Below are 26,024 nucleotides of genomic sequence, written 5' to 3'. Positions count from 1 at the left end.
TGAAGAGGTTGGAGCAACCCTGCTGGACTTAATGATTCAGCCTTGTTCCGTTGACAAGTCTGACAAGCTGCCACATACTCTGTTACACTTCTCCTCATACCCTTACAAAAAAATTCGCGACTGAGGCAGAAATATGTTTTCCGTCTGCCTTCATGTGTACTATCATGGAAAGAGGTAGATGCTGGTAATGAGTGGCGAGGTGGGGTGCAGAAAAATCCTGTTTTTGCACAGGATAAGACGATCCTGGATCGTCCAATGGCTATCCGAGGTCCCCTGCTGAATATCATGATATAAGGCAATGAGTTCTGGATGCTAATGTTTCTCCTCCCTAGTAGAGTCCAACAAAAGACTTCTGGGCTGACTGATAGCATGCAATTGTGGCTCTGGAACGTCCCAGTGAGACAAGCATCGACCCCCACATTCAGATTGCCAGGTTTATACTCAACGGTAAAGTCAAACCACATCGGTTTACTCAACCAGTGCTGCTGAGGAGAGGTGGTGAGACGCTGCTCAAAAAGATACTTCAGGCTTGAATGATCGGTCTGAATAAGAAATGGGCGCCTCCAGAGATAGGGCCTCCAATGTTGGATGACTTTAACTAAACCGATCAATTCCCTTTCATAAGCCGCGAGTTTGTGATGGTGTTGGCCAAGCTGTCGGCTAAAATAAGCGATCGGGTGGCCTTGTTGCTGTAACACTGCACCTAGCTAATACTACCCAAAAGACCGGCCTGTTAGGAGCAGAAGGTATAAGTACTTAGCCCTAGGACCATAACAGTACACCCCGCCCTCCCGAGCCGACGAATACGGCTGCCTTAACACAGCAACGGGGACTGGGTCAGGAGCCCATACTCCCTTATGGCACCCCGCCAGGGGCGTGCGGTCCACCTGTGCACGCGGGGACTCGAAGTCGGGACGTAGCGCCTGCTCTGATACCAAATGTTAAGCACCTAGCCAATACTACCCAAAAGACCGGCCTGTTAGGAGCGGAAGACATAAGTACTTAACCCTAGGACCATAAGCACCTAGGCAATATTACCCAAAGGACCGACCTGTCAGGAGCGGAAGACATAGGTACTTAACCCAGGACCATAACATCACACCCACAGTCGTGAGGCCAACGCCAACGACGGCCTACACTGGAGACGGCCCACTTCTGACGACGGCCCACTCTAGCGACGGCCCTAAGGTGCGGGAACACACTCAAGTCGCCCCTTTCGGTTATAGCGATGGCCCATGGTGCGGGAACACACTCTGGTCGCCCCCTCCGCCCAGGGCTACACACCTCCACACGCCGCTTGAAGCACACGGGCATCGAACCCACGACGTAGCGCTAACTCTGATACCAAATGTTAAGCACATAGCCAATACTACCCAAATGACTGGCCTGTCAGGAGCGGAAGACATAGGCACTTAACCCAGGACCATAACACTAGTCCAAGAATTTTTCTAATTCAAGAGACATGGTTTATTAATTGGCATTTACTTTCTATTGGGGAAGCTCCAAATTGGGATATTATGTAGTATCGCAAGGGTTGACCCTTTTGCTCAATGGCCACTGGGGTGGGTTGGAGAGTTGTTTTACTTGAACAAATTTGGTTAGTATTGATTGCTGGATTGAATTGGTTAATTTGAACAATAAATGATTTTCTGATGCTTTTATCAGAAAAAAGTTGTTTATTTGATGCCAAAAACTTTTGGCAAACACTTTCAAGTTAGTTGAAAAGTTTTTATAAATTTTTATATTCTTTATCGTTTCAGCTGCAAGATTGGAACAATAGACAGCAGTTCACATCTCCCACAGACTTTCATGCACAGGAAGCTGTTGATGAAATTTTTGTTACTCAGGTGGTTAATGTTGTGTTATGAATTGGTTCGTTTTGAGGCTCTCAAAGTTTTATATGATTCATCTCTTCTTCTTCACACAGGCTGTGGTTGAAAATACTCGAGCGTATGATATATTGAGACAAGCGCCTTTCTTGGTGCCTTTCACTAGCAGGGTTAAAATATTCACTGTGAGTGAGCTATCTCCAATATGTTTTCCTGAACTATGGTACCTAAAAGTTATTTACACATATCACATATTTAACAAGTCTGTTGGTTGGACCTCTTAGTGGTGTCTATTAGTGTGTGTGCGGAAGAAGGGAAGGGTAGGGGGGAGTATTATCTTTAACCCTGTTTAGATGTGGAACACTGTATTTTTTTTAATTTATTCAGAATATTATTTGCTGCATCAGTCACAGTTAGCAGCGGCAAGACAAAGGGATGGCCATCATGGTGGGTTTGTGCGCAACCAATTCAGAATAAGGCGAGATCATATTTTTGAAGATGCTTTTAATCAGTTGAGTGCATTGTCTGATGATGAACTGCGAGGATTGGTATGTGTTTTCATTATTTAATTAAGAATTGATGATTCACCAAATGTTTAATCTGTAGCTGTCATTATACGTGAAATGCTTTTTTATCCCTTCCTGTTCCATATCTTCAGATCCGTGTAACATTTGTCAATGAATTTGGGGTTGAGGAGGCTGGGATTGATGGTGGTGGAATCTTCAAGGATTTTATGGAGAATATTGCTCGATCAACTTTTGATGTGCAATACGGGCTATTTAAGGTTGGTTGTTCTGTGATGTATATGTTTCGATATGATGTCTTGGTACCTGAAAATCTGAACATCATAGTAGAGGCATCTAGGCCAAGACATCCCCATAACATCCTTATGGACATTACACTCTAAAAAAATCTGAAAAAATGTAAATATCATTAAAGAAAACTTCATTTCTAATCTATCTCATATAAAAAATTTAAACTATCATATAGAAGTAAAAAGGAAATTGAGATACACCCATTTTGAGTAGAATAGCCTTGTAAATTCCTGTTTGGATTGAAAGAAAACATGGAATAAGTGCATTGATATGTATGGGCATAACCAGTGTCATGAAACCTGGACTGGACCAGCTGGTTGTACCCGGTTCAATGGAACCTGGTCCCTTATGTGGGTCTTTAAAGTATACTGAAATCTGAAAGAAGGGGAAGAATGAGGCAAGCCCATTCAGTTCTCTTGGACTGACTTGTAAGCTGTAGAAAACCAGTCTAGATCGAATCAGTCTCATCCCCCCTCTCTTCGACTTCTGCAGATGGTGGAAACCCATGCCTTTGTTGCAGTTTGACTTTGAGGTGGGGTGGGTGGGGTGTTCCCTTATTGGGTCTTGAAAGTGTACTGAAATCTGAAAGAAGGGGAAGAACAGGCAACCCCATTCAGTTTTTGCGGCTTGACTTGTAAAATGTAGAAGACCAGTCTACATCGCATCAGTCTCATCCCTTCGACTTCTGCAGATGGTTCAAGCCCTTCTCTTTGTTGCAGTTTGACCAGGAGAGAGGGGGGGGGGGGGGGGGGGGGCGCTCTTGCTCTTCCCTCTGGCTTGTTGAAGTTTCGTGCATTGGCAGGAAGGGTGCCCTTCTGCATGCTCGTGGGGGGACCTCCCTTGCTAATTCTATATTGGAACCTAGTTTTTAAAAGGGATGACATCATTAGGTCAATTGTGGTCAAACCCAGTTGAACTGGGTTCAATTGGGCCTGTCAGCTCTTAGGGTCAATGATTGGGCTGATAAGGCCATAACACTAAAAATTCTTTTTTTTTTTTTTTTGAAATAGCTAAACAATGAAAAATCACTAACAACTTGTGTATGTATTCCGGATTACCCTTATTGAATGCTGCATACTAAGGTATTAAACATAAAGTTTGTGAATATAAAATTCACTTGTACTACAGGCTTACAACTTGGTTTAATATTAAATTTACATTTACATCCAAGACTGCCAAATATGGAGCTTGATGACTAGCTGCTATTTTGCTGTGCATAAAATGCCCATAGAAGACATAGTCATTGTTAGCCCCCCACCTTCTAGGAGGAGATGAGTGCTAAGGGTTACTCGATTTGTGGCTCAAATAAAGATGATGACCCTTCATATGACAGAGGTGGAAATAGGTAAACAATGATACAAGTTATCCAGTGTTAGCTTATTAACACTTTTTGGTTTTTAGTTTTTTATGGTATTACGATGGTCACATACTTTGTTATTTATATTTAGTAATTTGATACTAATTACTATACAGTATTCAATATATATTTTATCTGCTATGCAATACATGTCGACCAATTTGATTTATAATATATACATACGCATAATCATTTAAATTATTTCAGTCTTGATCCCCTTTTAACCAAAGTTGCTAATGTTCTATTTCAGTCTTGTTCCTTTTTTAACCAATGTTGCAAATGTGCAAATTCAGTAAATTTTTTAATCATTTCCTGGAATGTTTTTAAATTAATCATTTTTAATAAAATTTTAAACATTTTTTAAGATAAATTGTTAGTCTCGTCTTTTTTATTTATGGACAAAGGGTCTTTAACTATTTATTGGAAATGAGAAAGATGGAATTATGGTTTTTTGAATGATGATAAATTTTATGGGTATTTTGGGTTTAAAAATTGTATTGATGGTTTTTTTGATATTTTAACGAGGTTAGTTTTGACCATTTGGTAATCTGTACTTAAAGGAGTCCATAAAAGGGGTGAAAGAAATTCTTTGGTCATTTAGTAAGTTTATGACAATGAAATTTGATCAATAGGCTTTTTGGATATAAAAGTTTCTTAGATAGACTTCTATTTTTCATTGTTTGAAAAAACATTTACGTCCATTATATTGCCTAATATGAATGCGTAATAAATGTTACTAGAATTCTTAAGAACCTTTTTTTTTTGGTGGGGGGCTATATTGTTGTCTCCTTTTGAAAAAAAAAAACTCAAAGTTGTCTTGGTGGTACGGGCAACTATGCTTATGTGCATATGTGTCAAGTAAAACTAGTCTTGGTTCTCATCATAAGTAATTGAAGCTCATCAACATTCTCCCAAAAAGGTCCAGACTTGATTCTCTTATTTTATTACTTTTGTGATGGACATTGACCTAACTGCAAATATATCCATCATCTTCGAAGCAAAAAAATTGTTTCTAGATTTTTATTTTTATTTTTATTTATATGATCATAATGTTAAACTACTTATTAGTATTTTGTTGATATTGTAGTAGAAAGGAAAATCAAAGTTATTCTTTGTCCCTTTATGGAACAAGCACCTTCGGTTGTTGGAGGGTTATTTTTTTGCATTACTGAATTGCAAAATAACTTCCGAATATTTAAAAGGAAACAAAGTCCATAGAAAGGTGTTGGTATTATGTTGGAAAACAAGAACAAGGGTAATCTTGATGTAATTTTGTTCTACATGTCAAACTATATCCCTAGACCAAATTGTATATAAAGGGAACACGTTTTTTTTTTTTTTTTTTGAGAAAGTGATAATTTTATTAAGCAAGAGAAACAAAACAACCAAACTAGGGAAACACACCCCTTACAACAAAGGAGCAGTGGGAGGCTCCTTGTTTGGCAAAAGCATTAGCTACAGAAGTATCAGATCTGGGAACATGAGACAAAATACAAGACATATGGGGAAGAATGTCTAAAACAGAGTAGTAAGCGTCCCAATGCAGCCACGATCGGGTGGAGGGCGAGGAGAACCATGGACCGGGCAGGTGCTCTAGGAATATGTTGAGACCACTGAGGAGGGCCTGAAGCTCGGCAAGAGTGGAATGGGAAATGCCCAATGCCAAAATATTACAAGAGGTGATTAACATCCGAGTCACGAAAAACACCACCAAAGCTTGCTGGGCCAGGATTGCTGTAGGAGTTGCCTTCAAAATTCAGCTAGATGAAGCCCAACGTCGGAAGCTGCCACTCCTGCATAGTGGGAGGCCTTGCCGGGGAGCAAATTTGAGCAAGGGTACTCTAGTTGTCCTTGACAGAGTGACCCGAGAGAGGAAAACTTCTTTCTGGGATGGAGCCAAGAGGGGATGAGACCAATGACGGAGGAGGCATCCCTTTCCTAGGATAGACATTTGGCCTTGAATCACCTATTGTTGCGCTCCTTCCATATACGTCAAAGTATGAAAGCAACGGAAGCATAAATGAGTATCTTGCCCAATTTAGGGATATGAACCCCAAGAAGCATGCAACATACTGAGAGGAAATCCCTTGGCAAGCATAATTGAAGGCCAATCCGTCTGAGAATGCTCATCCCAATGACCAAGAGATGGGGAAGAAAATATGAGAAGGTGGCTGATAGTCTCCTCCTCAAGACCACAAAGAGGACATGAGGTGCACACATTGGGGTTACCACGACGTTGAAGAATGTCAGTTGTGAGTATCTTATTGGGCCCGACACTCCACAAGAAAAATTTAACCTTGGGGGGGGGGGGGGGGGGTCATCTGAGATGTTGTAATGAGGAAAGAGGTAATTACTCCATATGTTCAGTCTGTTGATCAACTCAACAATATCCAAACTAAGGAACGCGTGAATTCTTGAACTTCTGCGGTAAGCTGGGATTGTTTGACATATACTTTCCAACTTGAGGGGGACTGTTGAAAAACAGGAATATAGGTATTTTGGTAATTTTACCTTGTCGTTATTTATATTTCTTGATCTAATCTTGTTCTACATGTCAAACTATATCTATGGACCAAATTTCATGTAAAGGGGACACATAGAATAGGAGATATAGAAAATTATGTTTTCTTTTACTTAAAGTAGGGTTAATGTTGTAAATTGTACTCTACCCACTCAACCCTAAGCTATAAATAGAAGCTAGGGGACGTGCAGGTCCCCCATCTCAATTTCTTTCTCAATTTACTCTTCTTCACTTTCTCTCCTTCTCATTCTCTTTCTTCAACCTTCTTTCTTCTTACTTTTTACATTACATACACAGTCGGAGCTCATGCATGGTGGGGATATAGCATTTTGTCAAAGCTTTTAAAAAAACAAATATTCTTGGAAATATTTTTAAGAGCATATTATTTAACATGATTTGAATGGGCCTGAAATTCTCATTTGTAAGTTTAATTCTTAAATAGATATTATCAAAATCATCTTCAACTTCAAATTAGTGCAGGACACTTTTTGAAAGCCGAGTCTTGAAGTAGACTTTCTGAAGCTGATCCAAACTCGTGTTGGCTTTTTTTAAATGAACATTTCGAATCAAGACTCCTAATATTATTCTATAATGGGAGAAAACCCTGTAAAAGAACAAAAGATACCAAATAAGATGTGGTCATCTACATTAAAAAGCTGAGGAAGAGAGGTCTACTATTAAATTTTGAAAAGAAGTTCAGCAATATTGACCAATAAGAGACGGCACTCGTTCTTTTACAGTGCTTCATGAAACCACTCGATCCTTTAAAGTACTAAAGAATGGAGCCTGTTGTATTTTGCCAACATGTTACTTTTTGCATGGTCAGGATCTGATAATCTTTTTTGATATGTAACGATTTTTATTTTCAGGAAACAACTGATCACCTTCTGTACCCAAACCCTGGCTCAGGCTTGGTACATGAACAGCACCTCCAAAATTTCCATTTTCTTGGATGTCTTCTAGGAAAGGTATTTTTTGCTTTTGATTTTCTGATTAACTAAGTTGTGACTCCATGTCAGGGTCTTTCTGATCTTGTGCCATTTATTTGCTTGTTAGTTATTTCTGTATGGTGGCCTGAAGAGCATGTCTTTGTGTGAAAGTCTTATCTTCTTTCAATAATTACGGGGTTCAAATTTGACAATTGTGAGTTCAACTAAGTTAATCCTGTCACATTTTCAGTTGGAGCTATAACAGCTAGGATAGGTAGATGCAAATATTTACCATTGGTTGTATCTTCATGTCATGCTCTTTTTGATCTTCTGATCATGTATTTATTTACTTATTACTTGCTTCTGGTAGCCTGAAGAGCATTTCTTTGTTTGAAAGTTTATCTTCTTTCAATAATTACATGGGTTAATATTTTGAAAATTGTGACATTTTGGTTTGGAGACGGTCATAACAGTGAGAAATGGTAGATGCAAATATGTACAATTGGCTAGAGCAATAAAATGATTCTGAAAGTATTTTACTCCAAAATGTAAGAGAAGTTATTTAATATAAGAAACCACCAGAACACTACTATTTTTTGTAACAACTGCATGTGTGAAACAACATCTATTTAATATGTAACATGTAAGAGTTTTGACATCTCAATTAAGATCTGTCTTTTTATTTTTTGAATTATTTCTATTTTTATTTTCCTGTGGAGTATTTTTTTCTTGAACCAGGCTTTGTTTTTTTAATGAATAAAACAACTGCTATGCTATTTCCCAGTGGATACTCAAAGCATTCGCATTCATGTGTATTTATCAGTTTATTGTCTTAAGTGATACTTCTATGGTAGATGTTTCAGGATGTTTTTTTTTTTGAAAACTCCTGCAGGCAATGTTTGAAGGGATTCTTGTTGACATACCTTTTGCAACATTCTTCTTGCGTGCATTAAAAGAAAAGTAAGTTCACATGTCTTATTCATGTTTGCGTTGCACATCTGACATAGGTATATGCCTCTATAGTAAGTGAAGGCGTTTTTCGTTTCTTTTATTAGAACTTATGATGATAAAAAGAACTCGGTGATTTTGAAATACAGCCTGATTTCTTGCCTAATTTCAATTATGGCTCCAAGTTTGCAGCATTTCCAACTGCTGTCTTCTAATAAGATTTAGTTGACTCGGTAGGACATTAAACAATTAAGAATTTATCTTCTCATTTGGAATTGGATTTTAATATTTACAAAAAGCTGGATCCAGCTCTTCCTTTGAGAAAGTGTGCTCTGCTGCTCCTTTTCTGTTACATGTAGAAAGGGAGACTCGCCATGGCTCGTCCTCACTGTTAAAGTTGGGTTGGTTCCTCCCAAAGTGAATAGCTGAAGTTAGGAAGAGTGAAAGGAGGGGAGAGGTGGTCTCTCCCCCTCCTAATTTCTACATTATTTATACTTGAACAAACTTGAGCCCATGTATAGAAACTTGGCAGAATTTAAGGCTTCTTTGGAAAGAAGGATAATTATCATGCTTCTTTTTGTTAAACCTATATATTTGGAAATGCCTGTGACACTTTTAGGACTGTATATAGCATCACAAGAGAGATGCACATTCTTTTCTTCCATGGTTTATTATGGTTTTTGCATGAATATGTGCCTTCTGATTCGTAACTTTAAACTGATAATGAACATTACTTGTAATTTGATGGTTCCAAATGCCCCATGGTTTCCTTAACTCTTGTATCATATGATGTATGATTCCTGTTTCTGGTAATTGGATTCATGGATTGTTAGCTTGTAATATTCAGTCATAGAGTCTAGGCTGAATTTATTCTTGGTATTTCATCATGACAGAGATTTTGAGTGAAACAACTTAAAATTTTCTTTTGGTTAGTTCTTGTTTCGTAAGTACTAATCATTGTCATTTTGTGTTGTTTAGGAAAAACTTTTTGAATGATTTGCCTTCACTAGACCCAGAATTATATCGTCATCTTCTTTTCCTAAAGGTGGAGTGTTTCTTAGATCTTTTATCCTATTTATCTGGTTGTATCAAATAATTACTAGCTCTTACTTGACCAGTCATGAAGTTTACTTTTTTTCCTCCAAACACTGTAAAAATGAAAACTTGTCAAGAAGAGGTGAGTGCATCAGATTTCTGTTGGAAAATGATGTACAGATGATGCAATCCGGCATTTCATATGGATGGCAGCTACATGAAACAAACTTGGCAAAACAACCAAGAAGGAACTCAACAAACCAACCTTGAAAAGGGACATCAACATTCTTCCACTTTTCTGTATGCAGTAAAAAAATTAAAAAACTAGTGTTGGGCTTGTAAGCCTTCTGAATATGAAATAGGAAGAGTGATCTTGGCTTTTTTTTTTTTCCAAGTAATGCTGAATTTTATTAGAAAGAAAGGAGAGTTGCATCAGAGATTGGGGGGACCATCCCAAACAATGAGCTATTGAAGGGATGTCCCGAATTTAGCTAGCCTATCGGCAGAAGAGTTTGCAGACCGGGGTACATGGTTCCAGGAATAGGAAATACTAGATACAATGTCAGAGATAGAGAATAAACAGGCCAGTGTTCTTTGATTGTTGGATTTACAATGTTGGTGATACAAGTATTTGTCTCAAGTACTTTGTGGAAATTACAGAGTAGTCTGTTCACCTTCTTTTTTAGGTGCCCTAATCATTACGGTTCTTTGTAGTCTGCTCCTTTATTTGCGTTGAGGATAATCCTAGTTTTCTGGGGAATTATCCTTGAGAAACTCAGCTGCGGTAGTCTCCCAGGGTTGGATGAAGTTCTCTCTTGACTTTGAACTAGCATTAGGTATCCAAACAGTGTCTGCCCTCTGGTTTTGTTTCATGTTTGCCTGACTATCATTTTATTCATGTGGGAACAAGGTCCATCAGTATGGAATCAGGTGTCAGGGATGTCTGGGAAAGGCATGAACATAGACATTATCATTAATATTCATGTAATTCCATTCAAGCTGTGCTTCTTGGGACTTAAGGTGCTCCACCAAAGAAATCAATCCTTTGAGCTTACCGCCAAAATGAAGTCTCTGTCATCAAGATCTGCGATCTCCTTTGGTGATTACTCATTGATTGGTACTTGTCAAATTTTTTTTTTTTAAATGATGCTGATTTTTATTAAGGCAAAAACTCAAGAGAGCATATTATAAAGGAGGGAAGCCTTTGTTGGGAAGTTCCGAATTTTGCCAATTTATCAGCCAAAGAGTTGGTTGATCTAGGAATGAAATTCCAATTACAATGCGTAGAAGATACAATGTCAGCAATACTATCAGTGATGGGCCAGTGGCGTCAAAGGGGGAGACCATCTTTGGAACACCAACTAATAATAGTCTTCGAGTTGCCTTCAATGATTAACTTGCCATGGAGACGATCCCTGAAGATTTGGAGGCCGAACAGCAGAGCACTAACTTCAGCAGTATTAGAATCGGCATTGCCCACCGGACCAACATAAGAAAGAATAGGTTCTCCATTGTGACCTCTGAACACACCACATGCTCCTGCTGGTCCAGAATATCCAATAACACTACCATCAAAATTCAGTTTTATGCAGTCGCAAGGGGGAGGATCCCAGATAGCCATACTCGGAATTCTGTTGGGGCCAGACATATGAGCAATTAAATTCCAATTTTCCCAAAGGGAAACCCCCGATAGAGTGGCAAATTCCTTCTTTCTATGAAGCCAGCCCGAGATGAGACCAACGACATGAGAAGCCATGTTGCCTGGGGTTCTAGCCTCCTTGGAGAACTTTCGGCACATGCATGATGAAATTTCTTTGCTAAGTCATGATCCTCAATTACATCTATCTCATACTTTGAGAAGTGCAGGTGTTCAGTAGATACTTTTGCAATGATGTCTCTTATATGCCTCTCGTTGAGTCTAACACTTGTCCTATTTATATTGGCTGATCTTTTTGTTCTCTTTGTTATTTAGTTTTCCTTTGATGGCTTGGAGCTTGCTAGTTTCTTAGTCTTTTTATGTTTTGTTTGCTTTGCTTGTGTGCAACCTTGTGCAACCTTGATGTAATTGTTGTAATGGTGGTCCTTTCTTTCTTTTTCTTCAATGAATTTCTCATCATTTTCAAAACAAGTCTCACTAGGGTTTGGGTGCAATATGTATTTGTAATCAACATCTGAAAAAAAAAAATAGCCTTCTTCTATTAAGGATTCATAAAGAATTACTATTAGTGTTATAAAATTGGACTGACTCATTAAACCAAGTTCAATTGGACCTATTCGAATGAAGGGATGAGAACTGGAAATCGGCAAAAACCCAGTTGACTAAGTTGGGTTACCGGTTCAATTAGTTGACATGGCCTGTCAAGTCACTTGTCAGACGGGGAAATTCCCCATGCAACACAAAATGGGGGAGGGGCCTCTCTCTTCATCTAGCATTGCAGGAAAGGAGAGGGGCAGCCCCTTTCTCTACTTCTCTTTGTAAAAATACAAAGAGGGTGGGAGGGAAATGCACCCCTCTCCTCTCCTTTTCCCTTCATCCAATGGTGGGGAGGGCGAGGGATTCTTGCTCTGTCAAAGAAAATCTGGAGGGCTGTGGAGCCCTGACCCTCCCACTACTACTGGTAAGGAAGGATGAGTTAAGAGGAAATCTTTAGTGGTTCTACCTCCTATTTTTTATGAAGAGAATGAATCTTTTTATCAAAGGATAAAGAAAAAAATGATTTGGATCTCCTGTGGGAATGATTTGGAAGATGATCCAAAACCAAAAATAGTGGTATTTGCTAGCAACAACATAATGGTGGTGGTCAACAATAAAGATTGATCTGAAATCTGATTCAAATCCAATATATCACCTATGTGTACATAAGAAATGTATTGAATCGATTCTTTTTAATGAATCGATCCAATCATAACTTCGAATATGAAATTCAAAGGGATCAAATAGGAAACGATTGGTTGCCCTTGCCATGTGGAACCCCCTTTATGAAGATCATGGAGAGCTTCTCCCCTTCTAACTTTTTTTTTATACCTCAAAATGACATCATATCATGTCAACTGTTTATCAAACCGGGTTACTCGGGTTAACCAGATCTGGTCACCTCATTGGGTTGGTAACTGTGTTGATTTTCCTATATTCAGAGATTCAAAAAAAAATATTATTGCTTTTACTATTAAGAAGTAGTCCCAAATGGATTAATGAGTACAAAAATCTTGAGTTTATTAGTTGGGAAAGAGGCTTCCTAAGTTGGCTAGTCATTTTGGGATGAACCTTGGACCCAACTTCACATGGTATCAGACAAGGTACTCATATGTGGGCTACACCTAAGTTATCCACTTGTAGAGCCACAAGGTGGGCTTACACCTAAATTATCCACTTTTAGAGCCACAAAAGAGGGCCTACACGTGAGGGGGATTGTTAAGGAATAGTCCCACATGGATTAGTAAGTACAATGATCTTGTGTTTATTAGTTGGGAAAGAGGCTTCTCAAGTTGGCTAGTCATTTTGGGATGGGCTTTGGGCCTAACTTCACACTTTTCATTATAATTTTTTATTTTAAATGAAAAGAAGAGAGATACAAGGCTTTCATCAAGAAGCTGGAGTAATATAAAATAATGTATGATATTAAATTGATAGATAAATGGATAATATCTCTAAAAATGAATTATCACTTCATCTCAGTCCAAGTAATGGTGGAACTTGACGATGAACTAAATGAATTATCACTTCATCTCAGTTCAATTGATGGCTGTATTCCATGATGATGAACTAAATGAATAATCACTTCATCTCAGTTCAATTGATGGCTGAACTCGATTGAAGCCAAAATTAAGTAAATTGACAGGTTGGCATTGCTAACATTGCATCCAAGAGAGCAGCCATTGGCTGGCATAGATTGTCAGGCATATCATATATTTGAAACGGATGAGGGAGAGAACTGTTTTTTTATGCATTCAGCTAATGCCATATTCATTTCTAAATAATAGGCTGAAAAGTGGTCAGAGTATATGGAGTGCAGTGACCAAAAGGAGCTGGGTTATACCATGTGAAAACTTCTCCCTATCTTCAAAGGCATCACTTACCACATTTTTGAGGTTACTAGGTTCTCCATTTGGATGTCAATGAATCAAGTTGATTGGGTCTTGCATCTTCAAAAGCATTTCAGTAGACTACAACATTGGTCTTTTGCTCAATAGGAATGAAGCTTCTGTAATCAAATGTCATAGCATTATTTTCCATTGACTTCAAGTGGCACTTACCTTTCCTGAAAGTTAGTGATTGGACATCTGTTGGATGGGAATGATATCTATTGTAGAGTTATAGTAACTAGTAGATGCAACCTCCTTTTCTGTTGTTACATGTTTGTTCTGTTGTTCATTTAAGAGTACCGTTTCTTACTCAGTATCCAACAGGTTAAGAAATAGCTGATAGTTAGTGTACTGTGAAATATAGGCAATCTAAAAAAATCACAATTATATTCCCATCATATTCTGGTTGTGGATAAATTTAATCACGTAGTTTCTTTTCTAGATTCAATTTTACATCACTGATTTGAATGCTAATCTTGGGTAGCTTTGTAATCTACAGCATTATGAAGGCGATCTGTCAGATCTGGAGCTATATTTTGTAATAGTAAGTAATGAGTATGGGGAACAAAAAGAAGAAGAACTCATTGCAGGCGGAAAAGATATTCGTGTCACCAACAAGAATGTAAGGGAGTTCATTCATTATGTTGCACATTATCGGCTAAATCATCAGGTGGGGCCACAATTCACTAGCAAAACCACACTGCAGTTTGTTATGCGTATTCATCTTGTTCTTTTGCTATAATGACTCTGTGTTCTCCATTGATACAGATAATTTCTCAAAGCAAGCATTTTTTAAGAGGATTTCAAAAACTGATTCGGAAAGATTGGATGGATATGTTCAATGAGCATGAGCTTCAGGTAAAGTTCTTTTTCTTCCGTCTTCTATCAGCTTCATTATTATTGTTGCCAGACATTGTATAATTGACATAGTGTAGATGATTGTTGTTTGTAAGGCATTCTTTTTCTGACAACCTAATTTTTATAGTCACTACCTATGGTTTGTTCCTCTGATTTTTAGTTTATTAAATTGCTACTAATGCTATGAATGGGCCAGATGATTCACTGAGAATTGTGCATGTTTTAGGCTAGTAATCCAAATTTCTTTCTATGGCATGTTTTTCTGAGTGGCTTGCCGATTGTATTGTTGACATTGTGTCATCTATTCATTGTAATTGGAATCTCATTCCTAGATCAGCCAATTCTTTGGCTGATAAATTGGCAAAATTCGGAACCTCCCAGCAATCTCTCATGGTTTGGGAAAGCTTCCCCCTTTTGTGATCTGCTAGTTTGAGTTTTTGTTTTAATAAAATTCAGGATCATTTAAAATAAAATAAAATTATCAACTCCTGTTGATTGCTCAGCTTATTTTTAGTTTATAAACTCTTTGAGGCTCTGAAGGGGCTAGATCATACAATGATAATTTTGCCTTTGTCCACAAAATTGACTACGGTCTTTATGGAATTTTTATTTGTAGGTTAACTCGCCTTAGGTATGTGTCCACATGTGACTGAAGTGGCATCTCATTTCTTTCTCAAGTTTTTGTAGCTACCTTTTGTAAGTTTGATTGCCCTTTAAGTCTCTTATATGTCAAAGTGGCTAGAAAAGGACTTCAAACATATCCCTTTTTACAGGCGTTAGCTCCTCCTTTTTGACTATGCAGTTGTCAGTTCTAAGTTCAGCCTTATTGATTTTATACTTGTTCTTTCTTAAGGACCATTATATAATATTAGTGGTTGTGTATGAAATGTTATTGGTTAACTCCTGTGAGAAGTTATTGAGACTTTATCTCAGCCATAACACTGTACCTGTATAATTTTTTCTGTTACTTCAGTATTTGCTAATCTGAACTTCGTTGGCAATTGACTTCATTTGCAGCTTCTAATATCTGGTTCACTTGAAGGCTTGGATGTGGATGATTTACATACTCATGCTCATTATACTGGTGGTTATAGTGAGGTTAGTTGCACTTTTATATCCAAAACGTGCATGAATGAGTGAACTAGTTACTGATGTTGTGATTATTGGACGATCTTTCAGGAACATTATGTCATAGCGATGTTTTGGGAAGTCTTAAAGAGCTTCTCTTTTGACGATCAGAAAAAATTTTTGAAGTGAGTTATGCATCCTTGTTTAACCTTGAGGCATTATCCATTTTTCCTGAATTTCCCTTGGAAGTAGCTTTCATTATTCAGTATATTATATCTTATTGCTTCAAGAATTCTAAACCGCTTCTGCAGTCTCTAGTTGTTTTTATACCAAATTAGGTTATATTACTGAGATATTTCACATATTATAGGCATGTTGTTAACCTCCCTCGGAAAGAAGTATTTTTGGAATCTTTTGCAAGATTTTATGTGTCAAACTGCTTTGTTCTTTTCAGCAGTTATAAATTTCTCATCTCGTTTCTAGAATTCTGAATTGCTGCTGCAGACTACTTGTTTATTTAGTTTTTTTATACTAAATCAGGTTATATCACCCAAAATTCCACTGATTATGTGCCTCTTAGTGAGCTTCTCAAAAAGAAATATTTCTTTAATAATATTTTGCAAGATGATATGTGTGAGCTGCCTTTCTTCTCTTCTTGAAATATGTCTACTGGAGTTATTTTAGATAGTAGAAATTTTTGTCTCTTCGAACGATGTGAATTGTTTCTGGGGTTTTTAAATGGTTCTCATTACACCGGGAAAGGTCTTAGTGTTTTATTTAGCTTTGTTCTGCTTTTAAATGGTGAGAAGAAATTAAGAAGACAGAAAGTGTACAAAGGCGCCTTAAAGGAGTGTAATCATGTAAAGAAAGGAAGTGCAACAAAAAAACATTAATACCAATGGAGCTATGGTGGCGTGAAGCATAGAAAATTCCTCAATACTGATGTTGCCAGGAGAATCCGAGGAATCATTGTGGCAATGGATTTCCCTTTATGTACGAATTCAGAAGATTGAGAGCTGGGAACAATTCTAATTAAAAATTTTAAGCAAGCATTTGGAAGAATTTTCTTTGGCTATGTAGCTAATGGTGATCCAGGGAGTTGCCCTCAATTATCAATTGACTGAAGAGAGAGATACTAAATTGCATTTTGTCCCATGGGCTCTAACCTTGGCGGGATTAACAACTCCTGAGAGAATGATAATCTACAACATTCCTCCTTGAACTATAATGAATGACACCACCACTAGCTAGGCCTGATTGCCCAAGTGTTGCCATCAAAATTCAAATTAAATTGTCCTAGGAAAGAGAGTTCAAGCATGAACATCCTCTTTTCTGGAATCTAAAGTTGGACATCATTTACCCTCTATATTTATTCATAGACCTGGCTTACAATTGGAGTCAGGGAATTAGCTGCCCTAATGGCAATTTTGATGAATGACCTTTTCATGTCCCTTGACGGAACAAGATTTACCTTGAGAGCTTCTACTTTTTCTAACCATGTGTTTTCCCCAAATTAGGGATGTGGGCAAAGTGGGTTTGAGGCAAGGATAGATAAGGGGTTTGAAATTTCAACCCTGCCTAGGGTGGACCATGGATTTAGGAGATGCAGGGGGTTTTTGTAGATTAGGGGGAATGCAGGAAAGCTCTCTTCTTTCTCTCAAATAGAGGGCGGAGGCCCTCTTGTTAGGGACCTACCTCAAAAGAGATCGAGGCCAGTCCTAACTCGATTGGAGAACGTTAAAGTACTCCCTTTGTAGTCTTTTAAATTTATGTTGTAGATCTCTTACATATATCAGAATTTATTTTGACTCTTAAGTCTTACTTTTATTCTTGGCTCTAGCTCCTACGTAGATTCCAACTCTAACTTTTGACTATTTATACGACTCTTACTTAAGCTAAGATGTCTCAATGTGCAAGTTAACCCTTGCTTTTCTGATACTAATTGACCCTTCTAATTACATTAAAAAAACCTCAAGTCCCCATTACAATTGTAAAAACTAATTTACCCTTTAGTTCCTAACATTATCCCCCCTTAAAGAACCTTGTTCTCGAAGTTCAGGTATAACCAATGTTGCTTCTGTTATCAGTTATCTCACGGTCCTGCACTTTGTAATTGTTTGCACCCAATTGAGGATCAAATTGCATTATATATATATATATATATATATATATATATATATATATATATAGAGAGAGAGAGAGAGAGAGAGAGAGAGAGAGAGAGAGAGAGAGAGAGAGAGAGAGAGAGAGAGAAGCCTTCTTTGGGTCTGAAACCAGACCCTAATTTATCTTATAAATTCACTCAAGTTAACAACTTTCAAAAAGACATATATGCCCTCTATACATACACACTTATATCTCCCTTAACTAGCTAGCAGTTATCCTAAGAGGGATATACAACCATGGGAAAAACCAAAATACCATTTTTACATATATTTTAACACTCCTCAAGCTAGAGCGTATATATCAAAGAGCCCTTGCTTGTGAAGAATTTCCAAAATTCTGTTTTTCCTTTGTATAGACATCACTAGGCTGATCATAGGTTGACATAGAGAGTAAGTACAACACCAATCATTAAAGCATAACGGACAAAACAATCAACTTCTACATGTTTCGTCTATTCATGAATCATTGGGTTACTTGCAATGAATATTGTGGCTCTATTATCAAAAAACATTTTTATTGTCTTTGTACTAGGAAAACCTAACTCTTATTTCACTGGCCTCACCCACAAAAGTTCACTAACTTGTGTGAGCTATTGCTCAGTACTTTGCTTTTGTATTGGAGCAAACTTTTTTTTTTTTAAATAAGACGTGTAAGCTGTATTAAAAGAAAAAGAGAGATTACAATACCTTGCTAAACAGGGTCTCCTTCCACAACAAGGTGTTGGAGAGAGACGCCTAGTTTAGCCTGGGCATCCGCTAAATGATTAGCAGATCTAGGAATATAATTTCATTTACAATTTAAAGTAGAAATTGAATTACATATATCATAATACATATCCCAATGCCGCCACGGAGGATGATCTTTATTTGCGCACCAATTAATAACCACTTTTGAGTCACCTTCAATGCAAAGGGGCCCCAGAAGCACGAGTTTTGAAAATCCGAAGTCCGTGTAATAATCTAGTTAATTCAGCCGTTGTAGAATCCGAATTTCCAATTGGCCCGACATAAGAAAAAAAGAAGAATCCCATTTTCATCATGAATAACTCCACCAAAACCAGTAGGGCCCGGACATCCATACGCACTACCAGCAAAGTTCAACTTAAAATGACCAATAGGGGGAGGGGACCAACTCACCATAACAGGGGGCCTTGCTGGATAGGTCATTTTAGCTGCAATGTGCTAGTTTTCACGGAAGTTTGTCCCTCGATGATCACAAAATTCCTTTTGCAATAAAATCCACAAAGTAACTTGACCAATAATTTTTTCAACCAATATTTCTCTAGAAATAAACTTCAGGTTGAATTTTCGATTATTCCTTTCTTTCCATAAAGCCTATTTCTTGTTTTTCCAACTAACCATGTTCCACCAACAAAGACAGTACCCTAAAGTAGATTTTTCTATCCAATTTAGACCCTGCATAATTGACATCAGAATACTCACTAATTTGCAGGTGATTGTGGTGCATACAACATCCCTTTTTTTGGTGCACCTTTCAAATAGCATAATATCCTATGTGCGGATTCTAAATGTATCTTCCTCGGATGCTCCATTAACTGGCTTACCTACAAATGATAGTTGATTTACTGTAGCATAGATGAGCTTATTTACTAACCTTCTATACATAGTCTTGTCTTTAAACTTGGCACCATAATTTTTATGGAGACTGTGATTTACTTCCATAGGCATCTTAGCAGGCCTAACTCCCTACATTCCATATTCTTGAAGCATATCAATATCGTATTTTGTCTACATCAAGAAGATACTTGCTTTAATCTTTGCTACCAAAATCCTTGGTTGAAAATGTTTCACAAGGTGCCTTTTGATTTCTTCAGTGCCTTTCAAATCATTCCCTAATAATACTATGTCATCAATGTATATAATCAACACTACAACTTCAGAGGGTCTTTTCAAAACAAAGAACGAGTGATCACACTGACTTCTTGCAATCCCCAATGACATAACTACTTGGCTGAATTTTTTGAGCCAAGCTCTCCCACTCTATTTGAGGCCATTGATGGCTTTATATAGTTTACATACTTTTTCTATCTCCCCCTGAACAACATACCAGAAGGTTGCTCCATATAAACTTCCTTAACCGGATCACCATACAAAAAGACATTTTTACTATCCAACTAGAAGAATGGCTAGCCTTAGTTGATGGTGACAAACATCAATATACAAATTGATGATGGACGTGCAACTAGTGAAAACGTCTTAAAGACATTTACCCCTTGGTTCATGTGTTCGCTTTGGCAACGAGTTGGGACTTTGTCTCGCTCTATAGAACCATCAACCTTATAGATTATTGTGTAAAGCCAAGGACACCCAAGTGTGGTAGCATTTGGTGTTGGCTCACATAATGTCCATGTTCCCTTATTAATTAAAACTTCCATCTCTACATACGTAGCCTATTTTTGAGACAAAGATAATGCAAAAGATTTGAAAGAACTAGACAATGAATCAAAGTTTACAAACTTGGAAATAGGATATCTAGTTCCACGTTGAGTACAAGTTCGAATACCTCTACAAAGTGAAACAGGTACATGTAAATTATTTACCTCAGGACTGACAGACAAGGAAGGCACCATTGTAGTGGAAGAGAGGGTCTTTGTGTGATGGCCTTAGAAGGCATCTGTCGTTTATAGACCTGTAGTGGCTTTGGTATTGGTGGATCAACACCTAGCACAATGCTAGGAACATCCTCCATAGGTCAAGGTACACAACCATCTGTTTCGAGCATAGGAGTACTAGACATAGCCAATTGTGAAAAATATCGGACATCTTTGGAAAAGAATGTCTGTAAATATAAAAGTTTCCCTGCTTGCTGAACAGTAACACTTGTACACTTTTTGAGTATGGGAATAATCTAAGAAGACACTTGGCTGAGCAAGGAGATAATTTATCAAACAATTGACCAAATAGATGGACATAAGATACAAATCCAAGCACACAAGGATAGAGGAAACTGGTCACTGGTAGGTTTGAGAATTTGTAAAGCAATCTTACCATCAAGCACAAAAGAGGGCATCCTATTAATTAAAAACAAACAGTAAAACATTCCCTTGTAAGACAGGAATCTTCATCTGAATGGGCATAGTGCGAGCAATCTCAAGTAAGTGACATTTTGCATTTTGCATTTTGTATTTTCATTCTGTAGTGGTGTATATGCATAGGAATGTTGATGGACAATGCTATTGGCACTACAGAATGTATCAAATTTATGATTCATGAGTTCAAGCCTATTATGAATACTCAAATAGAAAGTGAAGCACCAAAATTGATTCTTTATTTCACTATCAAACTTCAAGAATACATAAAAAGCCTCGGATTTCTCTCGTAGGAGATACACCCATGTAGTCCGACTGAAGTCATTAATAAACGAAAGAAAAAACTGGAAACCAAATATATTAGCTATCCGATATGTACTCCATACATTTGAATGAATTATTTCATACAAGCTATTACTACGACTTGAATTGGGTGGAAAAGATGCTCTATGGTGCTTTCCGAGTTGACAAGAGTTACATTGAAATGATAAAGTAGAAGGTAGATCTGGAAATAATTGAAGTAGCTTGGTCAAAGAGGTATGTTCTAACCACAAGTGTGTCACTGGTAAGGAGACAATGTGGTTCACAAATGGGGAGGAAGCAGTCAACTAAGCCAGCTGCTAAAGCTCATCAAATGCACTAGAAAGAATGCCAAATATACCAATAGACGAGGATGACCTACCCTTTGTAACACTTGAATTTGCCCAGGCAAGCTTACCATACTTATCCCAACACTTACCGGAGTAATGGTAATGACATCTTTGACCAAAGCAACAACTTCTCACAAATCAGACATAACTACCTCTCAAAGCACTCAAATAATCTGAGAAAAAACTGCAATATAGCAACACAACTCCAACAAGGAGTACTCAAATACATCAAATGTCTTGCACAAATGATGTGGGCCCCAACATAGGTTGGCAAAAATTATGGCAATTTTTCAAAGCCCATAATAAGCCACAATATAGGTTATAATAGCATGAAGTTACCTCGGAACATACAATTCCATGCAAATAAGTAGATAAGGAAGATCCCGCTATTGGTTTGGGAGCCTACGTAGGCATAGGAACAGAAAACACCCACTAACAACCCTCTAGGTGTGCAATTGCTCAATAGGTAGTGCAAACCATCAACCCTAGGGTTTTTGTGCTAAGAAGAAAGATCAACTAAAACGTCACTTAGGAGGCCTATTGCTCAACCTTATAACTATTAATTTCTCCAAAGACTTCTCAATGTGGGACTTTTTTCTACTTCACATTCTCTCACTTCCAAGCTTACATGTAATGGTCTTGCGATGTGTCCACGATACACAAACAACTTGACTTTCACTTCATCACTCGCAATACACAAATAACCTAGGGATTACACATTGGGCCATGGCTCACACACTCAACTTGCTTTGATACCATGTAAAAATCAGAGAAATAGAGAAGATAGGAAAGAAAGAAGAGGATTTAGAAGTGTAGTAGTTTGTGGCACTCTCTACGAGGTCAGAATTTGACCTCTCTTTACCAAATAGGTCGCTTAAGTGAAAAATATGTATAATGCTAAAAATGCCTCTCTAGATTGAACTGCTTGTATCTCCTAGAATATAGAGCATATTAACCTTAAATTGAATCTATCATCCACCATAACTAGAGAAATACTTTCCATATCAGGGAAAACACATGTATATAAAATGACAAAAATACCCTTAACACGTACAACTTTGACACTATCTTTAAGGTTAGAAACTTTAGTGCATTGCAAAAGCTAAAATTTTCATAGCTGATCATTTAGTTTAAAACAAGCACCATATTTGATGACCAAGCTTGCAAGCTTTTCAACCTTATGGTCTCTTTTCTAGCTTTTCTTTTAATGCATTTAGTTGGAGCAAGCAATGGAATTTTGATGGGAACTGCAGCTCTGTTGGTGGTGCTTGAAATGATTTGCCAAATATTCTTTTGGGCTATCAAGTTCTTCGGACTCCGCCATCTCTCAAGCTCTGTTTTCTCATGTAACTAGAGATTGGTTTCTACTTTGTTAGATGTTAGTATCTTGTGTCCATCAATGTTTCCTCCTCAATCCGGTTGACTGATGCTCAATGTTTCTCGGCAGTTCCAGATGTAATCAGTGCTAGCCTTGTTTGTTATATTCAGTTCCATTTGGGTGAAGTGATTTTATCATGGTGGATGAAGGCCCTACTTCAGGGACAACAAATGTACATTGATAATTTGGTTGAACCCCTTTTGGTGTAACGCAGATGGCTGTTACCATCAGTTGGCTTTTTTGAAAACCTAGTCTTCTTTCTTGAAGCTTCCATGAGATTGAAGATTGTTTGATCATTTACTTTCTCCTGGACTAGGATGTTTTTTGCAAACCACCTTGCTGATTCCTTGGGTAGGAATGAAGTATTGTTTTCTGAAAGGTAGGAATGGCTTATCCTGACGACGCCTTGTGCTTGAAACTTTCCCTCCCTTATGATTAGCTCTTTTGTGCATTTTTTATGTTTCAGCGGACCATTTTTTATTTTCATGTTTCATTTCATGTTTGCCTGGAATTTGCAACTGCTCTCTGTATCCTTTAATTCTTAATGCAATCTAATTCGTTCTGCTAAAGAAAAAAATCCTTCAGCTTTTACAGTGTTTGTAGTGTATGCCTGCACCTGAAAATGCTCTGTGTCCATTTTTCAAAAATAAAAAATAAAAAAATAATCTGCCTTATTGTGTCTCTGTTGGCAATTATCTAATAGGTGACCTCTCTGATATAGCTGATCAGAAAATTAGGGTGATGACAATAGGAGACTTCCTGCAAGCCGGGATTTTCCAGAATGGAGCAAAAGGATGCCATGTTGTGCAGAGGTGTTAGTTTGTTTTTTTTGTTAACCCTAATATAACGATATATTTGGGGGAAGCGGTCATTTACTGATCCAAGGGCATGATGATGGTTAAGATTTAATCGAAGTTTGACAGAACAGGAGGCAGACTAAAATTTGGGGTTTGCTTACAATAGTGAGTCAATGGAAAGGCTTCAACAGATTTTCTGCAAGGTGGGTGTCAAGCCAGAATTTAGTGACCACTCCATCACGCATGTTGAAGGGAACTGAGGCTTAGTTATGCCGATTGGTTTCAAAATTCCAGAGACATTGGAAAGGGTTGGGTGCATGGAGCCAAGAGTGTTTGTGGGCATAAGGGTTTGATTCATTTTCTACATGGTTAAATCTACAGGGCCCCAAAGTGACATTTTAACCTGGCACGTGCTCCCTTTCAATGGAAGATCTTTTAATGCCCTCGGTATGGGAGGCAACAGTAGCTGGTCTGGGCTGACGGAGAGTAACAGTTTGACAGCCTTTGAAGATGGATTTAGTCAAGGTTGTTCCTCCTGCTAAAGAATTGAGGTTACACTTCAAGTGGAAAGTTACCATGCAAATAGCTCTAGAATGGAATTCAAAGGAGGGATTTCCAGGGAGAACCATGAAAAGAGGCAAACTAAGATAAGTAGGTGAGGTATTTGTCAGCGTAGTGGAAGTCTTTAAGGTTTGTTTTCTGTAATGGTATATAAGTTTCACAAAGTGATGACTTGGCTTGAAATTGTTTCGTAGAGCCTCAATGTTAACTAGGTCGACCCCATGCCGTTGGAGGCACAGGATATCCAAATAAAGGTTGAGCCAGGTGTATTAACTGCCAAAATTTCTTGCAGTTCAGCAAAAAGATGGTAGTAGATCCCTCACCAACACTACTGAAAAGGAGAGGGAAAAGAGAATTTTCATTAAACCTCTCGAGCTCTCCATTTTCTGGGCTAAGCCACTGTAAGCAGGGAGAAAGCCAAAGAGGAAATGCAGTTATGTATAAAATGTCTATAGTCTGTCTCCAAATCCCATTATTTGACGTTTCGGCTCATGCTTTAGGGTAATTCCTGTATGATCACTTCTAGTTAAGTCAGGTCACAAGGGCAGAATCCAGTATTTGTTTGCCTTCTTTTTAAGTTCTCTCTGTATTTGTTATTTTTATTATTGTTACGTGTGCTATTGTGATTACGATGGCGATGATGATGTATGAGGTTAGCATTATACTTAACGCCAGCCGAAATGTGAGAAAAATGTTTAGGAATAATAATCTGATCTATGGAGGAAGTGAATCTAATAGTACTTCTTATGTAGGTTTGTGACTGGATGCTCTCGAGGCCCATTACTCGGGTTCAAGTTTCTGGAACCTCAATTCTGCATACAAAGGTTACTTGCATTTTTTTTATTCTTATTAATAGTAAGTTTGATATTTCTGTCTTACTTGTTCGGTCAAATTGATTGAAGGGCTGCTGCGGCTGATGCATCTGAAGAGTATCTAGATCGTTTACCAACATCTGCAACTTGCATGAATCTTCTAAAGCTGCCTCCATATAGAAGGTTTGACTAGGAGCTCTGTTAAGTTTATGGATTTCCATTTGGTGGAATTATTACCTTGCGGAAAAGCTATTTTTGACCGCTGTTAGTGGCTTTAGCTGTGGTAATCTCCATAAATTGTGGTTGTGCTATCTTGCAAAGTGAACCATTTCCTTGGTAGCTCATTCGATTTGGCAGGTTAATACTAATTGCAGACTTTAACTAATGCAAAACGTGATTTTGATACAGCAAGGAGCAACTGCAGATGAAACTAATATATGCAATCAATGCTGATGCTGGTTTCGATTTGAGCTGAATTCGGCTGGTCATGTGATCATATTCTCGGCCGTTTCTGAAGCCTCAGTTATTGAACAACATGAGAAGCATGTTTAGTTTGAGAGGTGAGCGATCCGGGCTCTCAAGCCCCTCAGCTGGGAATGCAACATAGGATAAAGAGGCGAGGCATGTCTGTACATATAATTTTATTTGTGTGATGAATGTACATTAACCTGCATATACAAAAAAAAAAAAAAAAAAAAAATTATGTGTCTCCAATAAGCAGGAAAAAGAAAGTCAATGAAGGCATGATTATCTGAGCCAAAGAAGAAAAGCCGAGCATTTGATTCTGCCGAGAGCTTTGCATCGTCAAAGATTCTTTGTTGGTGAGAAAATAAAAAGCTTGCTCGTCTTTATGACGGTCCATGGCGTGTCGCGCGCTTTGGTCAAGTGAGTGAGTGTACACAAATTATGCTGTCTCATGGGTGCGGGTTGAGTTCATTCGAAATTTCTTTAACGTATATATTTCTTCAAATTAAGAGACTAAAATATTAACTATTTAAATGATAGTAGTTTGTTTGAGGAAAATTAAGTAATGTTTGATATTTTAAATTCTATTGGAGACTCGATTTATCTATTTTCTGAGAAGTTTCTTAATCATCGATTTATCACTTTATAAAAATACTTACTAACTGTATCCAGTGTCGTATAATTTTTTTAATTTTTACTACTA

The 26,024-nt window shown here is 37.8% G+C and overlaps 1 protein-coding gene across 2 annotated transcripts in view; it reads left to right on the top strand.

Annotated features, from left to right (window-relative positions):
- Positions 1-25,908, top strand: part of LOC137955388 (E3 ubiquitin-protein ligase UPL6) — a 41,497-nt gene extending 15,589 nt beyond the window's left edge. For both annotated transcript variants that reach the window (XM_068802303.1, XM_068802302.1), the window contains exons 13-26: positions 1,761-1,847; positions 1,928-2,014; positions 2,237-2,377; positions 2,488-2,613; positions 7,392-7,490; positions 8,344-8,411; positions 9,378-9,444; positions 14,017-14,187; positions 14,286-14,375; positions 15,393-15,473; positions 15,555-15,628; positions 24,797-24,868; positions 24,947-25,039; positions 25,265-25,908. In XM_068802303.1, the coding sequence (XP_068658404.1) occupies positions 1,761-1,847; positions 1,928-2,014; positions 2,237-2,377; positions 2,488-2,613; positions 7,392-7,490; positions 8,344-8,411; positions 9,378-9,444; positions 14,017-14,187; positions 14,286-14,375; positions 15,393-15,473; positions 15,555-15,628; positions 24,797-24,868; positions 24,947-25,039; positions 25,265-25,331 (1,323 nt within the window). In that variant the 3' untranslated portion in view covers positions 25,332-25,908. The remainder of the gene's footprint in view (positions 1-1,760; positions 1,848-1,927; positions 2,015-2,236; positions 2,378-2,487; positions 2,614-7,391; positions 7,491-8,343; positions 8,412-9,377; positions 9,445-14,016; positions 14,188-14,285; positions 14,376-15,392; positions 15,474-15,554; positions 15,629-24,796; positions 24,869-24,946; positions 25,040-25,264) is intronic.
- Positions 25,909-26,024: the final 116 nt, after the last annotated feature.

This window comes from Aristolochia californica, unplaced genomic scaffold (genome assembly GCF_029961685.1).
Source record: "Aristolochia californica isolate CCGP_79_NKW_82.1479 unplaced genomic scaffold, dmAriCali1.0.hap1 SCAF_2, whole genome shotgun sequence".
In the NCBI taxonomy this organism is placed as follows: Eukaryota; Viridiplantae; Streptophyta; class Magnoliopsida; order Piperales; family Aristolochiaceae; genus Aristolochia; species Aristolochia californica.
The sequence above is the reverse complement of the archived record's forward strand: the minus strand, read 5'-3'. Positions and strand labels throughout refer to the sequence as shown.